Source organism: Geotrypetes seraphini, chromosome 3 (genome assembly GCF_902459505.1).
Source record: "Geotrypetes seraphini chromosome 3, aGeoSer1.1, whole genome shotgun sequence".
Lineage (NCBI taxonomy): Eukaryota > Metazoa > Chordata > Amphibia > Gymnophiona > Dermophiidae > Geotrypetes > Geotrypetes seraphini.
This window is the reverse complement of record NC_047086.1, coordinates 141,456,993-141,470,875: the sequence shown is the minus strand read 5'-3', so window position 1 is coordinate 141,470,875 and position 13,883 is coordinate 141,456,993. Positions and strand designations below refer to the sequence as shown.

At 44.5% G+C, this 13,883-nt stretch overlaps 1 protein-coding gene across 3 annotated transcripts in view; it reads right to left on the bottom strand.

Annotated features, from left to right (window-relative positions):
- Positions 1 to 13,883, bottom strand: part of CAD (carbamoyl-phosphate synthetase 2, aspartate transcarbamylase, and dihydroorotase) — a 408,216-nt gene that overhangs the window by 126,912 nt on the left and 267,421 nt on the right. For all 3 annotated transcript variants that reach the window (XM_033937498.1, XM_033937499.1, XM_033937500.1), the window contains exon 31: positions 706 to 907. In XM_033937498.1, coding sequence (XP_033793389.1) covers positions 706 to 907 — 202 coding nt within the window. The remainder of the gene's footprint in view (positions 1 to 705; positions 908 to 13,883) is intronic.

Sequence of the window (13,883 nt, the reverse complement as noted above, 5' to 3'; positions counted from 1 at the left end):
GGCCATTTTGAAAGTCTGTACAGCTGCTTGTATGCATAAATAAAACATATTGGCGCTCAACATCACAGAGAATCTCGAAAGTGGCAGCTCTGCATTTCAGTGAACAGCTTTTCATTTTGAATCTAGGAAGATTCTCTGCCATTGATAAGCTGGAATTCATTTATATTTATAAACAGGACTCCAAACACTATGAAAACCACTGTAATGCCACAGCTAACTTCAGCATAGCTCAGAGGCCAATCAGGAAATGATGTTATGCTAGTATAGGATGAACAGATGCAGGTACTAAAATGTACGTACTCAAGCAACATCTGTTTTTGCTTTTCATTTTCTTGCCTGCTGCTAGTTTTTTCAGAGTTCATCTACAAGAACACATACCAATGGATTATTTTTTAGATATGTACCAAATGTGCCTTTGAGCTACCCCAAAGCTGGGCACAGGAGATAGTTTGCTAATGTGCAATCTGCAGTGTTAACATATTTTTTCTTTGGTGGCAGACTCCTTTTAACTGATTCTTGAATCCTGTTTTTGAAGGCTGTACATTCATCCAGCTCACTACTTGTACAACCAAGCTTCTACTGGTCTCCTGACCAATATACTGTACCTCTTTATACCACTTCTACATTTTCCCATGGCACCACAGCCAGCCTCTCCTACCATCACTGCTACCCACTCCCACTGTCCACCTAATTACCAACACTCACCATGATCAGTAGCAAAGCAATCAATGGTCTCTAGATTCTCCCAGAGAGCATTCATGTCCTCCCGTGTGCCCAGCATGGGCCGAACCTGGCCACGGGTCTCACCAATTCGTTCCAGATCATCCAGGCACAAAAAAAGGTGGTGTGGAGCTACCTCGCAGGTCACCTGGATTCCCTTCTGTTTGGCAGCTTTAATGATCAGAATCTAAAAGCAATTTTATAAAAAAAATTTCAGACTTCCCTAAAACAGACTAACGTGAGACACACTCTACATTCACACTGCCAACAACTGCAAAGAATGTTATGTAACTTCCCAAACCTTTCCACATGCAGCTGATCCATATCCTTTTTACTTGTTCACACACTGTATTGTGTATATATATATATATATATATATATATATATATATATAGTAACATTAGCTCAGGAACCCCTTACTTGAGTCGTGTTATCAAAATATTATCCAAATAACTTCCACTGACAAAGGCAAACAGGCTTCTCCTTCTACCTGTTTAAACATAGCTCTTATAAATGCTAGATTCATAAAAAGTAAACACCACCTCATTAAAGATATTATTACCCAACACTCCTTGAACGTTTTCTGTATCACAGAAACCTGGCTATCCGAGTGGGATGAAGCCTACCTCAGATATGCATCTCCGCTGGGTTTCAAATATTACTTTAACCATCGGTTAGGAAAGAAGGGCAGGGGGATTGCTGTTATTTATAAACATTCCTTCATTAAAGATGTTATTGCATCGCAACAAAGATCAACTATTGAATATCTTCAATTTAGATTAAATACTAATCCCCAACTGGAAATGCTGCTTCTTTATGCCCCACCCCCAATCAATCAGTATACAATTCGGACTCAATGTCAATAGAGCTTCCACTTTATTTTAATATATACAAAAAAGAGAGAGAAGAAGCTAACTCACTATAAATAATTGCTTTATTCTTTCTTTTCCTTATTTCACAATACATATACTTTTACCTCCAACTAATACACAAACCACTCCATAATAAAACTTCATAACATAAATGGGGCTAACCCCTATGGTGTATAGAAAACCTGGAACATCAGTCCCTCAGTGTCCACACTTTGAAATACGAATCACCACCAGTTCCTGTAGATGTTACTCATATAGTGTTTATGATATCTTGATAATCTTGATTTATTTCTGATGACTTCAGACTAGAGAGTTGCGCGGGGACTGAAATCAAACCCGTCCCCACCCATCCCTGGTAGAATCAAACCTGTCCCCATCCGTCCCCGCTAGGAGTCAAACCCGTCCCTGCAGGAATCAAATCCATCCACGCCCGTCCCTATATAAACTTCAGTTATTTCATTTATTACTGAATTAAAGGCTCTGGTAGAGACCCATTTACAAATAAGCAAAGACACTTTAATTAATTTGGAAATATTGAGAATACATACTTTGTAAATGGGTTTCTACCACAGCCTCTAATGTAAATATAAATATAAATACTCAGCTGATGAGGACCCTCAAGCTGTCAGCTGAGGACTTCCTCTGCAGTTAGCCGGGGGTCCCTTTTGCCAAGCTTGGCAGGCAGCAGTAGCATCCGAGTAACAGATGCTAGCACCTCAGTGGCTCATGGATGCTGCCAGCGACTGCTGCGCTTGGTGGAGGGGAGTTCTGGCCGTCTCTAGAGGAAGTTCTCTGCTGGCGGTGCTTGGGGATCCCCACCAGCCACAGCAAGGGTCAGCAAGTACTTCAACACTGTAGAAATAAAAGCAGAAATGCATTTCCTTTTCTTTTGAACACATTACAAAGACATCTGCTATACACATTTCCCAAAGCTAACATATTTTAGTCAGTAAATTCCATTTTTCACCTTTGTTGTCTGGAAAAGCACAGTTACTTACCGTAACAGTTGTTATCCAGGGACAGCAGGCAGCTATTCTCACATATGGGTGACGTCATCCATGGAGCCCCGATGCGGACAGCCTCGCAACAATACTTGCTTGTAGAAAACTTTAGAAGTTTTGAGTTAGCCGCACCACACATGCTCGAGTGCCTTCTCGCCCAGCACAGGGCGAGTCTCCTCAGTTCAGATAGCTAGCAGAGAAGCCAACCAGGGGAGGTGGGTGGGTTGTGAGAATAGCTGCCTGCTGTCCCTGGATAACACCTGTTACGGTAAGTAACTGTGCTTTATCCCAGGACAAGCAGGCAGCCTTTTCTCACATATGGGTGACCTCCAAGCTAACCAGAATGAGATGGTGGGAGCGTTGGCAACTTAGGAGAATAAATTGTGTAATACTCTCTGGTCAAAATGGCCATCCCGTCTGGAGAAAACATCCAGACAATAATGAGAGGTGAAAGTATGAACCGAGGACCAGGAGGCAGCTTTACAAATTTCCTCAATAGGAGTGGATCTGAGGAAAGCTACTAAAGCCGCCATAGCTCTGACTTTATGGGCTGTGACTTGACTGTGTAGATGTAGTCCAGCCTGGGTATAGCAGAAAGAGATACAAGCAGCCATTCAGTTAGAGATGGTATGCTTAGAGATTGATGTCCCAACTTATTTGGATTGAAGGAGATAAAAAGTTGAGGAGCAGTTCTGTGTGGTTTGGTGCGTTCCAAGTAGAAGGCCAAAGCACACTTACAGTCCAGAGTATGAAGAGCTGATTCTCCAGGGGAAGAATGAGGCTTTGTAAAAAACACTGGAAGAACAATGGATTGGTTGAGATGAAATTTTGAAACTACTTTAGGTAGGAATTTAGGATGAGTAGAGAGGACCACCTTGTCATGATGGAACACAGTGAAAGGTGGATCATCAACTAAAGCTTGCAGCTCACTGACTGTTCGAGCAGATGTGAAGGCAATGAAAAATACCACTTTCCAAGTGAGATACTTCAGATGAGACGTAGACATTAGTTCAAATGGAGGCTTCATCAATTGAGCAACAACAACATTGAGATCCCAAACCACTGGAGGCGGTTTGAGAGGAGATTTAACATTGAAAAGTCCTTTCATAAATTTGGAAACCACCGGATGATAGAAAACTGATGGAAAGCAGCAATAGCACTGAGATGGACTCGAATAGATGTAGACTTGAGGCCAGTGGTGGATAAGTGCAAAAGATAATCTAGCACAGAAGATAAGGAGGAATGTTGAAGCTCCTTATTGCGAGAGATGCACCACGTAGAAAATCTAGTTCACTTTAGGTGATAGCATTGTTTAGTGTTAGGCTTCCTAGAAGCCTCTAAAATGTCTCGTACAAGTTGAGAAAACTGAAGAGAAGTTATGTTGAGAGGTACCAAACTGTCAGGTGTAGAGAATGCGGGTTGAGATGAAGCAGAGATCCCTGATTCTGTGTAAGCAGAGACGGAGAAACTGGTAGGAAATATGGCTCCCTGCTGCTGAGTTGGAGTAGAAGGGAGTACCAAGGTTGTCTCGGCCACCGAGGAGCAATCAAGATTATGGTGGCATGAGCATTCTTCAATTTGAGAAGAGTCTTGAAAATGATAGGGAATGCATACAAAAGAGATTCGTCCATTCCAGTAGAAAAGCATCTGCCTCGAGGCGATGAGAATATATCCTGGAACAAAACTGAGGCAATTTGAAGTTGTGGGGAGCTGCAAAGAGATCTATCTGAGATGTTCCCCACTGTGAAAAAATGTGATGAAGGGGCGAGGAATGGAGTGTCCATTCGTGAGGTTGCAGAAGTTGTCCACCAAGCAATTTTTCGCCCCTTGGATGTAGACAGCTTTGAGGAAGGTGTTGTGGCGGATTGCGCAATCCCAAACCTTCAGAGCTTCTTCATCAAGGGAGGGAGATCACGTTCCTCCCTGTTCGTTGACATAGTACATGGCGACTTGGTTGTCCGTCCGTATGAGGACTACCTGGTCGTGAAGATGTTGAAAAGCTTTGAGAGCACTGAAGATCACTCTAAGTTCCAACTGATTGATGTGAAACTGACGATCTGTGCTGGTCCAGTGGCCTTGAGTACAGAGACCATCGAGATGAGCCCCTCAAGTGTAGGTCGAGGAATTTGTCGTGAGGACCTTCTGATGAGGGGGCATTTGAAACAGCAAGCCTCTGGAGAGATTGGAAGAGAGCATCCACCAGCAGAGAGACTGTCTCAATGAAGGAGTGACTGTAATGTGTCGCGAGAGTGGATCGCAAGCCTGCGTTCACTGAGATGCCAGGGTTCACTGAGGAATTCTGAGGTGAAGTCTGGCAAAAGGAGTCACGTGCACTGTGGAGGCCATGTGACCTAGGAGGACCATCATGTGTCTCGCTGAGATTGAAGAGCGGGAAGACACTGCATGACAGAGTTGAAGAAGAGCCTTCAGATGTTGTTGAGGAAGGAATGCTCCGAGTTGGATAGTGTCCAGAACAGCTCCAATGAACTGTAGATTCGGAGAGGGCTGAAGTTGGGATTTAGGGAAGTTGATTTAGAATCCCAAACTTTGTAGGAACCATGTAGTCCATTGGGTCGCTACAATAACCCCCTGAGCTGTTGTATTTTTGATGAGCCAGTCGTCTAGGTAGGGATACACCTGAAACATAGAAACATAGAAATTGACGGCAGAAAAGGGCCATAGCCCATCGAGTCTGCCCATACCAATGACCCACTCCCTGATTCTTACTCTCCTATAGATCCCACATGAATATCCCATTTTCTCTTAAAATCTGACATGCTGTTGGCCTCAATCACCTGCTGAGGCAGCTCGTTCCAATGATCAACTACCCTTTCGGTGAAGAAGTACTTCCTAGCATCACCTTGAAATTTCCCTCCCCTGATTTTCAGCGAGTGTCCTCTGGTTACCGTGGGCCCTGTAAGACTGAAGATATCATCTTTCACCTCTATACGCCCCGTGATATATTTAAAGGTCTCAATCATGTCCCCCCTCTCTCTTCGCTCCTCCAGTGAGTACATCCGCAGTTTTTTTAACCTTTCTTCATACGTGAGATCCCTGAGCCCCAAGACCATCCTGGTAGCCATTCGTTGAACCGACTCAACTCTCAACACATCTTTCCGATAGTGTGGTCTCTAGAACTGAACACAATACTCGAGATGAGGTCTCACCATGGATCTGTACAGTGGCATTATAACTTCAGGTTTTCTGCTGACAAAACCCCTACGGATGCATCGTTCCTTAGACCATCGTTCCTTAGAGGTGCTGCTACCACCACCAGGCACTTGGTGAAGACTCTAGGAGATGAATCCAGGCCAAAGGGTAGCACTCTGTATTGAGAATGCAGATTCCCCACCCAAAATCTAAGATACTGACGGGATGTGAGTAGAAACCTCCTTGAGATCCAGAGAACATAACCAATCATTCTGATCTATATTGAAAATGGGTCTCAGATCGCCTGTCTTCGTTGGAACTTAGGAAGTAACGGGAGTAAAACCTTCTGCTCTGCTGTTCCAAGGAAACTTCCTCGATGGCACGGAGACGAAGCAGAGCTTTAGCTTCCTGAAGAAGGGCGGTCCGGAATGGATTGGAAAGATACGCTCTTGGAGGAAGCAATGGTGGAACCTGAGTGAAAGGAAGAGAGTGTCCATCCCTGATTATTGTAGAATGGAAGGACAGAGGCAGAACGATGGAGGGTATGCTCTCTTTAGACAGTCAAAAAAGCTGCGAAGACTGAGGTGCAGCAGAAGACTGAGGTTTCTGTTGCTTCTGATGCTGCGGTTCCTTGGAAGGGGCTCGAGTGTAAGGAGCCACTTTGGAGCATAACACCTCTGAAAAACCGGAGTAGGGTGTGAAGGTTTTGTAGGAGCTGACATTGACTATGGTCTGTCAATGGACGCAAAAGATTTTTTATGTTCTGACAACTTCTTAGTGTCAGCTTCTATGGATTCATCAAAGAGGCCATTGCCCTGGCAAGGAATGTTAGCCAGACGGTCCTGAAGATCCGAGTTGTGACAGAGTAGTAGTGACGTCTTAGAACTCGAAATGGCTATATAAATCCAGGTTCTTCAGAAAACCTGGAAGAAGATCAATAAGGAACATGTACATAGTCTTACCCTCCCTTCCAGAAGGAATAGTAGCATAGACCTTGGAATGATGGGTTCCTTACAAAAAGAACTCCAGAAGGAGGGATTGGAGAGATAATTGTGAATTCTGAAACCCTTTGCAATGCAGAAATCTATACCTGGAGCCCAATTTGCCTGGAACAGCAGGTATAGCATAAGGAGTCTCCAGACAACGTTTGAAAGCTTGAGATAAAAGCTTGTTAAGAGGAAGCTTAAGTGACTCTGCAGGAGGTTGAGGGATATGCATGACCTCGAAATACTCCTTAAAGTATTTAGAACCAGCATCTAATGAATGTCCAGATTATCAGCGGATCCGCCAAGGCCTTGCCTCGAAAAGGGCTCGATGACCTCGAGGTGCCTTGAGTGGAGAACGAAGGTGAAGCCTCTCTGGAGAAGTGACAATCCAAAGAATATGGAGACTTGGAGGAGGTAATGAAAGTAGCTGATTCCTTAGGGTCCGGAAGCGGTGACCTGGAACGAGGATTTAGGGGCCTCGAAGAACTGGAAGGTCTGGAATGAGGCCCAGACGAAGAAGGCTGCTCTTTAGAAGATCTGCACCTCGATGGATGTCTCGATCGGTAATGAGAGTGGTGCTGGGAAGCAGGTCTCGAAGATCGAGGAAACTTCGCCCTATGCATGGAAACAGGCAACGCTGCTGATGAATGGATAGGGCTCGAAGCTGTAGATCGAAACTCAGTGATTTGGATCAAGAAATCTCGAAGCACTCCCAAAGACTCTACTCCTTGTATGGAGTGTGCGGATTCCTGTCGAGACATTCGCAAAGACTCTTCTCCTTGCATAGAGTGTGAAGGTTCCAATCGAGACACTCGCAAACAATCTACTCCTTGCATCAAGTGTGTAGATGCTAGACCAGACACTCGCAAAGACTCTACTCCTTGCATAGAGTGTGAAGCTTCAGCTCGAGGCACAAGTAGGGACTCGACCTCGCTGGAGACTGCTGATTGCCCAGGCTGGATTACAGGAGGCATTGTCGAGGTAGAACCATATTTTTTTTAATTATTATTTATTTATTCATTTTAATACATCCTATATACAAAGATGTTTAAAGGCAATACAGAAATATTAAACTCTCTTAGTTAATCATAATACAAACTAAGAACTAAAAAAAATAAGCAACTATAACAAATCATCTAATACAGTCCGCAATCTGAGGAGAAGAGACAAAATGAATAAAGCCCCTCGGGAAAGGGAATATATACAAAAGAAAATCAAAATATTAGAAAATAGAGCAGTATTAAGATCTTTTCCTATCCAAAATTTAATACCACATAAGTAACCTGTATCATTCGGGCTGTGTAGAGATTCCTTTACCTTCCAGGAAAAAAACTAATTGGGCAGGTTCAAAGAAAATATATTTACTCCCTTGATAGGAGACAAAACATTTACAAGGAAATCTCAACTGGAACCCTGCCCCCAAAGCAATCACCTTTGATCTGTAAAGCAGATTGTGTCCACCTCGAAACATCAGGAAATATATATATCCTTTCCCCCAAATAGGTAATCTGTTTTAAATTAAAATACAATTTCAACAACATCTCTTTATCTTGAAGAAATACCAACGAGACCAATAATGTTGCCCTCCCCTGAGTTTCAATATCAGAGGATTGCAGGATAGCAGAAACATCTAATTGAACATTTTCATCTACTACAGCTTTTTCCTTCTGCAATTGTTTTAAATAATAATTTTTTTGTATTGGGGGAAGACTTGCTTCTGGTATATTTAAAACATTCAACATGAAGTTCTTAAACAGTTCTTGAGGTGGCATAAACTTGGCAACCGGAAAATTAAGAATCCTCAAATTTAAATTTTTTTGCTGGTTTTCCAAGTTTTCAATCTTCCTCAAAATCATCATTTTATCTGTCGTTTGTTTGGTAATTAATTTCCTAGTCTCAGTTGTCACTTTCTCTAAATTTTTTAAGTCCACTTGGTGTTGCTGGGTAATAGTCTCTAAAGAACTTATCCTGGAGGTAGAATTTAGAGTTATAGAAACAAAGTTAGTGCATACTAGGTGAAGGTTCTCAATCGCAGACCAAATGGAGTCCAGAGTTACAGCCTGTGGTCTCACCAACGGTTTAAGGAGGGAGATATCAGCCGGTTTTTGTATGGCTTCTGCACCAAGAGAAAAACTCTGGGCTCTTGCAACCTCGCCACCGCTAGCTTCCAACGGCTCCTCTCCCCCTAAACGCTGCGTCTCCAACACCGGGGTCAGCGTAGCTGTATTCACTTCCGGATCCATCGCGGCTAGAGAATGTGCCTCACCCCACACGCTGGGGGAGCCCTCCTGCCAGTTCTGCTCCGCCGACGTTTCTCCAGGTTTGGGAGGGGTATGCGGTCCTCGTGGGCTCAACGAGAGCGACATCTCGTTGTCTAAGCTGTGGAGTTCCCGTCCCAAAGCAGCAGAAATGCCCGAAGTGGAAGGTTGGACTGTAAATGCTGTAATTACAATCTGCCTCGCCGTCGAGGAGCCAGAGGTAGGTGGAGGGATACCCCTCGGTTTCCCTCTTCTCTTAGGCATAGAAAAAAACCGTATTTCAAGAATTTAAAGAGGAAAATATCTCCTTCGAGATGGGAGTGCTCCTCTCAACATCCTGCTCAAGACGCCATCTTGCCTGAGGTAGAACCATATTTGCTCAATGACTGAACAAATTGCTGCTCCAACATGGTCTGGAGAGAAGCCTGCAAAGGTGGATCCGCATCTGAAACCGGACCACTTGCTGAGGCTAAATGCTCCAAGGTAGCAGTGGATGTGTTTGGACTTGGAGATCTTGGATGGTCTTGAGGACCATCGCAGGAACCTTCTGCTGAGGCATCTGACCTGAGGGGAGCTCAGGGGAAGATAAAGCAGGTGTACTCGAGGCTAAAGACGATCCAAACGAGGACGGTCTGATGAGGCTCGAGGTCAGTGGAAGCAGGAGAACCCTCGCTGGAAGGCAGGTCCGAGGTAGCACTCGAGGTTGAGGTGTCACCGAGGAGTTCATGCTTAAGAATTTCTCCAAGAAAACTCGATGACGTTTAAGGGCTTGCGGATGAAGAGTAGCCTAGCGCTCGCATGACTTCGGATTATAGGGAGATCCAATTTGTGAGAGAAATCGCACGCTGGCAGTGGCTACACCTCTGGAAGCCCGTGACCGACAGGAACATAGGAGGGAAGAGAGCCGCTGTGAAGTTGAAGCCCACAGGCTGCGGTCGCGCGGCCTGGCCCACCATCAGTCACTGAAGAAAAAATTAAAATAAGTCGTTTTTTTCTTTAACTGTAAAGAAAGAAAGTAACACAGCGATTTGCAAAGAAAATAAACACAAACCGCGGTGAGAGAAGGCAAGAAGTAATAAAGTTAAACGCAGAGAGTCAAAGACGGACTTCTCGGCTCTGCGGAAAATTAAGAATTGAGGAGACTCGCCCTGTGCTGGGCGGGAAGGCACTCGCGCATGCGCAGTGCGGCTGACTCGAAACTTCTAAAGTTTTCTACAGCAAGTATACTTTTTAGGCTGTCCGCATCGGGGCTCCGTGGATGACGTCACCCATATGTGAGAATAGGCTGCCTGCTTGTCCTGGGATAACTTATTTTTCCATCAAGTTGGTCCCAGTTTCTTTATTCCACTTTCCCATCTTCTGTAAATTCTTTTGTTGCTGTCCATTGGTTCTCTATGGAAGGGCTGTGGCTCACTGGTAGAGCTGCTGCCTCTGCACCCAGAGATTGTGAGATCAGATCCCGGTGCTGTTCCTTGTGACCCTGGGCATGTTATTTAATCCACCAGTGCCCACCGCTTTGAATGTCAGCTTTGAAATGGCAAAGCCACAAAAATGCAGTACACAAGTCCCCATTCCCTTTCCCTCCTCTTCAGCTATCCGAGTTGTATCTATGCTTTATGGGTATCAGTGTGATGCTTGCATGAGTCTCTGATAACAGCACAGCAACAGCATCCACTCCTCCCATGCAACCATAGTCAAAGTAGGAGAATATTCAGCCAATATCTCCCCAAGAATGAGCTCGGTATCTAAAACCTTGATTCTAAGCAACTTATTTCAATTGGAGAGGGGGGGGGGGGAAGCCATCACATTTCCTGTCACAGCTGTTTTATAATCTCAAACTCCCTCCATGTTTGTGCTCTCCCCAGCCTACCCCCCTCAGCTCGACATAAATCAGATGTGCACATGGTTGGGAGAGCCAAGCTCTCGCCAGCACACTCAGGACAGTATGGAGTCTCTTAATTGGCATACGCTCACATTTCTCTTCCAATGTGCTGTGCAATTTGACAAAGCCCAATTTATAAAACGGCTTATTATGAGAGATCCTGCCAGGGTGCCAAAACATTGGGGCAGCAGGCAGGAGAGGGGAAGCTGCACCATTAGGTTGCTGCCCTCGGTCTAACACACCCTCCCAACTCAATCCCTGCAGGTGGGCATATATAGTGCTATTAACATAGGCCTGACAACTATGAAGACTGAAGAAAAGCTTCCGCTCAACAGTCCTTGGCGTCCACTGATCCCTGCTCAACTGTGAGCCACAGATCGTGGCTCGCGAGGCAGAACCGGGCCCTGCACGCTTCATGTGACCGGCAAAGTTAACTTAGCTCATTTCGGGTTTATCCCAGGGGTGGGGTGGGGTGAGGAGGAGGACTGTCTGCCCGCTCCAGCCTGCACATGACACCTCCCCATGAATCAGCAGCAACAGTCTCTGTCACATAGGCATTGAGCTCAGCATGTAGGCTACGTGCTGAGCTCACTGCCTACGTGACAGAGACTGTTGCTGCTGATTCGTCAGGATTTGGGAGATCAGCTCGGCGCCGGATTGGAAATTAGGTAGGCCTCAGAATAGGAACCCCAGGTTCCCATTAGCCTTGTAGGGACCCCTGTGGGCCTGGGAGGGATTCCCATGGGAGTCCCGTTGACCTAGGGGGATTCCCGCGATCCCCGTTCCCGTGTAGACCTCTACTTCAGACACAATAGCACTCAGCCAGCCCAACACAATCTTGCGTTTCAGGTTTTCAGTCCATGTACATTTATAACATCAATGCTGTTTCACTACTATAAAACTCAAATTATCTTTTTGTTTTCAACCTCCTAAACATTAGAAAACAATAATATATTACCTTTAATCCTTTTGTTTATCATAGAGCAACTGCAGCCAAGGCACAAAGGCTCTCCTCCCACTCGAAAGGAATAAATCAATCTTAAAACAGGTTGAAACTACCTGCCTTTTCATTCACTAACTCCACCTATTCCCTCCAGGACTATCCAACGAGACCCCCAAGGGTGGTCTCACAAGGCATGCCACTCTACGTCTTTATTCAATCCTATTGGCTCAATGGTTCTCCACTGATAAATAATTTGCTGTTCCTTCCTCAGCAATACCTCCGATATGTTGCCACCCTTTGGGAGGTGAACCTGAATTAAAACAACAAATCAGACATCTTCTACTCTATGACCAGCCTCCATCCAGTGGTCAACTAATGGGGTATCCTGTTTATGCAACCTCAAATTGCTCAAATGTTGGGCTGGTCGCAATTTAATTTTCTTTTTGTCTGGCCGATGTACCACCTATCAAAAGGGCATCTTATCCCATACACCACTTGAGAGGTGTTACAGTCACCATGACCCTTTAACCAGAACATCCGTCCAGTAGATGGCACAATGACTCGATCACCAATCAAAGCATATTCGCAATAAACGCATTCATTGCACCGGAACTGGACAGTAGCCATACTCTGCTCAGGAAGACACCCCCGATTATTAGACAATACTTCTGCCAGATTGCGCCCACAACTGAACGCAAACCGTGGAAGATCTTGTAAAACTGGGTGTAAGCTAATAATAGACCAATTGTCCTGAATAGCTTTATGAACCATCTGAGCTTGCTGGGAATGAGGTAACACACATGTCACTTTCTTTTCCCTATCTTGCTTCGATCGCATAAGCAGCCACTCCCGCTGGGAATGCTTAGCCCGTTTAGCAGCACTATGTATCACCCAATGGGGATACCGACGGGCCAAGAACCTCCCCCTCATCTGATTAGCCTGATGGTCATATTCTGCAGGATCAAAACATAACCGTTTCAGTCTTAAAAATTGCCCCACTGGTACACTATTTTTTAAATTCTGGGGATGATGGCTAGCAAAATGTAAAACCATATTATAGTCTGTTGCTTTTCTTAATATCGTAGTAACGAACCGACCGTCAGCTGCAGTTATCCCCCCCAATCAATGGAGACATTATTACCCTGCTTCAATCAATATTATTTGCCTTTTGCACATCTACATCTAGGGGGATCGTGGGATACTGAGAGAGGTGCTGGGATGTAACACAGGTATAGAAAGCAAACCAAGTAATAAGTATAGAAATCCAACCAGGTCGTGCATGTGCAAGACCGGAGGGTTAGGACTTCGATGGGAAGATAAAACTCAATGGGAAACCAAGGTGGCAAGGGGGCCCCTTCTGGTGTCTCAGACAGGCCGTGACCTGTTCGGGCCGCCGCGGGAGCGGACTGCTGGGCAAGATGGACCTGTGGTCTGACCCAGCGGAGGCACTGCTTATGTTCTTATGTACAGAACATCCAATAATATTGGGTGATTTCAATGTCCACTTCGATGTGCAAGAGAATACTCTATCATCTGATTTAATAGATTTCATCTCTGATTTAAACTATGATTTCTAAACCAATTGCTGGTCATACAATAGATATGATCCTGGTTTCAAACTCCCTAAAGTCAAACTTTTTGGTACCAAAAATCTATTCTGTACCCTGGTCCGATCACAATCTAATAACAATAAACTATTTTCAATCACCATATTCAGTTTCAGGGTCACCCAAACTAATACCTTTTTGAGACTACTCTAATCTAGATGATTCGTCAGTCGCCTCATCTATCAAGTTGAACATCAACGACTTTGATAATCTGTCACTCGAAGACCAATTATCCAAATGGGATAATTTTTGTACAAATTTGATAAACAAACTGGCTCCTACCACAACAAAATTGATTTCAGTTAAAAAACAAAAAAAATCTTGGTATACCGCCGAGTTAACATTAATTAAAAATCAATTGCATGCTCTTGAAAGAAAATGGCGTCAGACTAAAACACCTTTGAATTTATCAAAATATCAGGAACAAGCAAACCACTATAAGATTAAAATAAATGCAGCAAAGA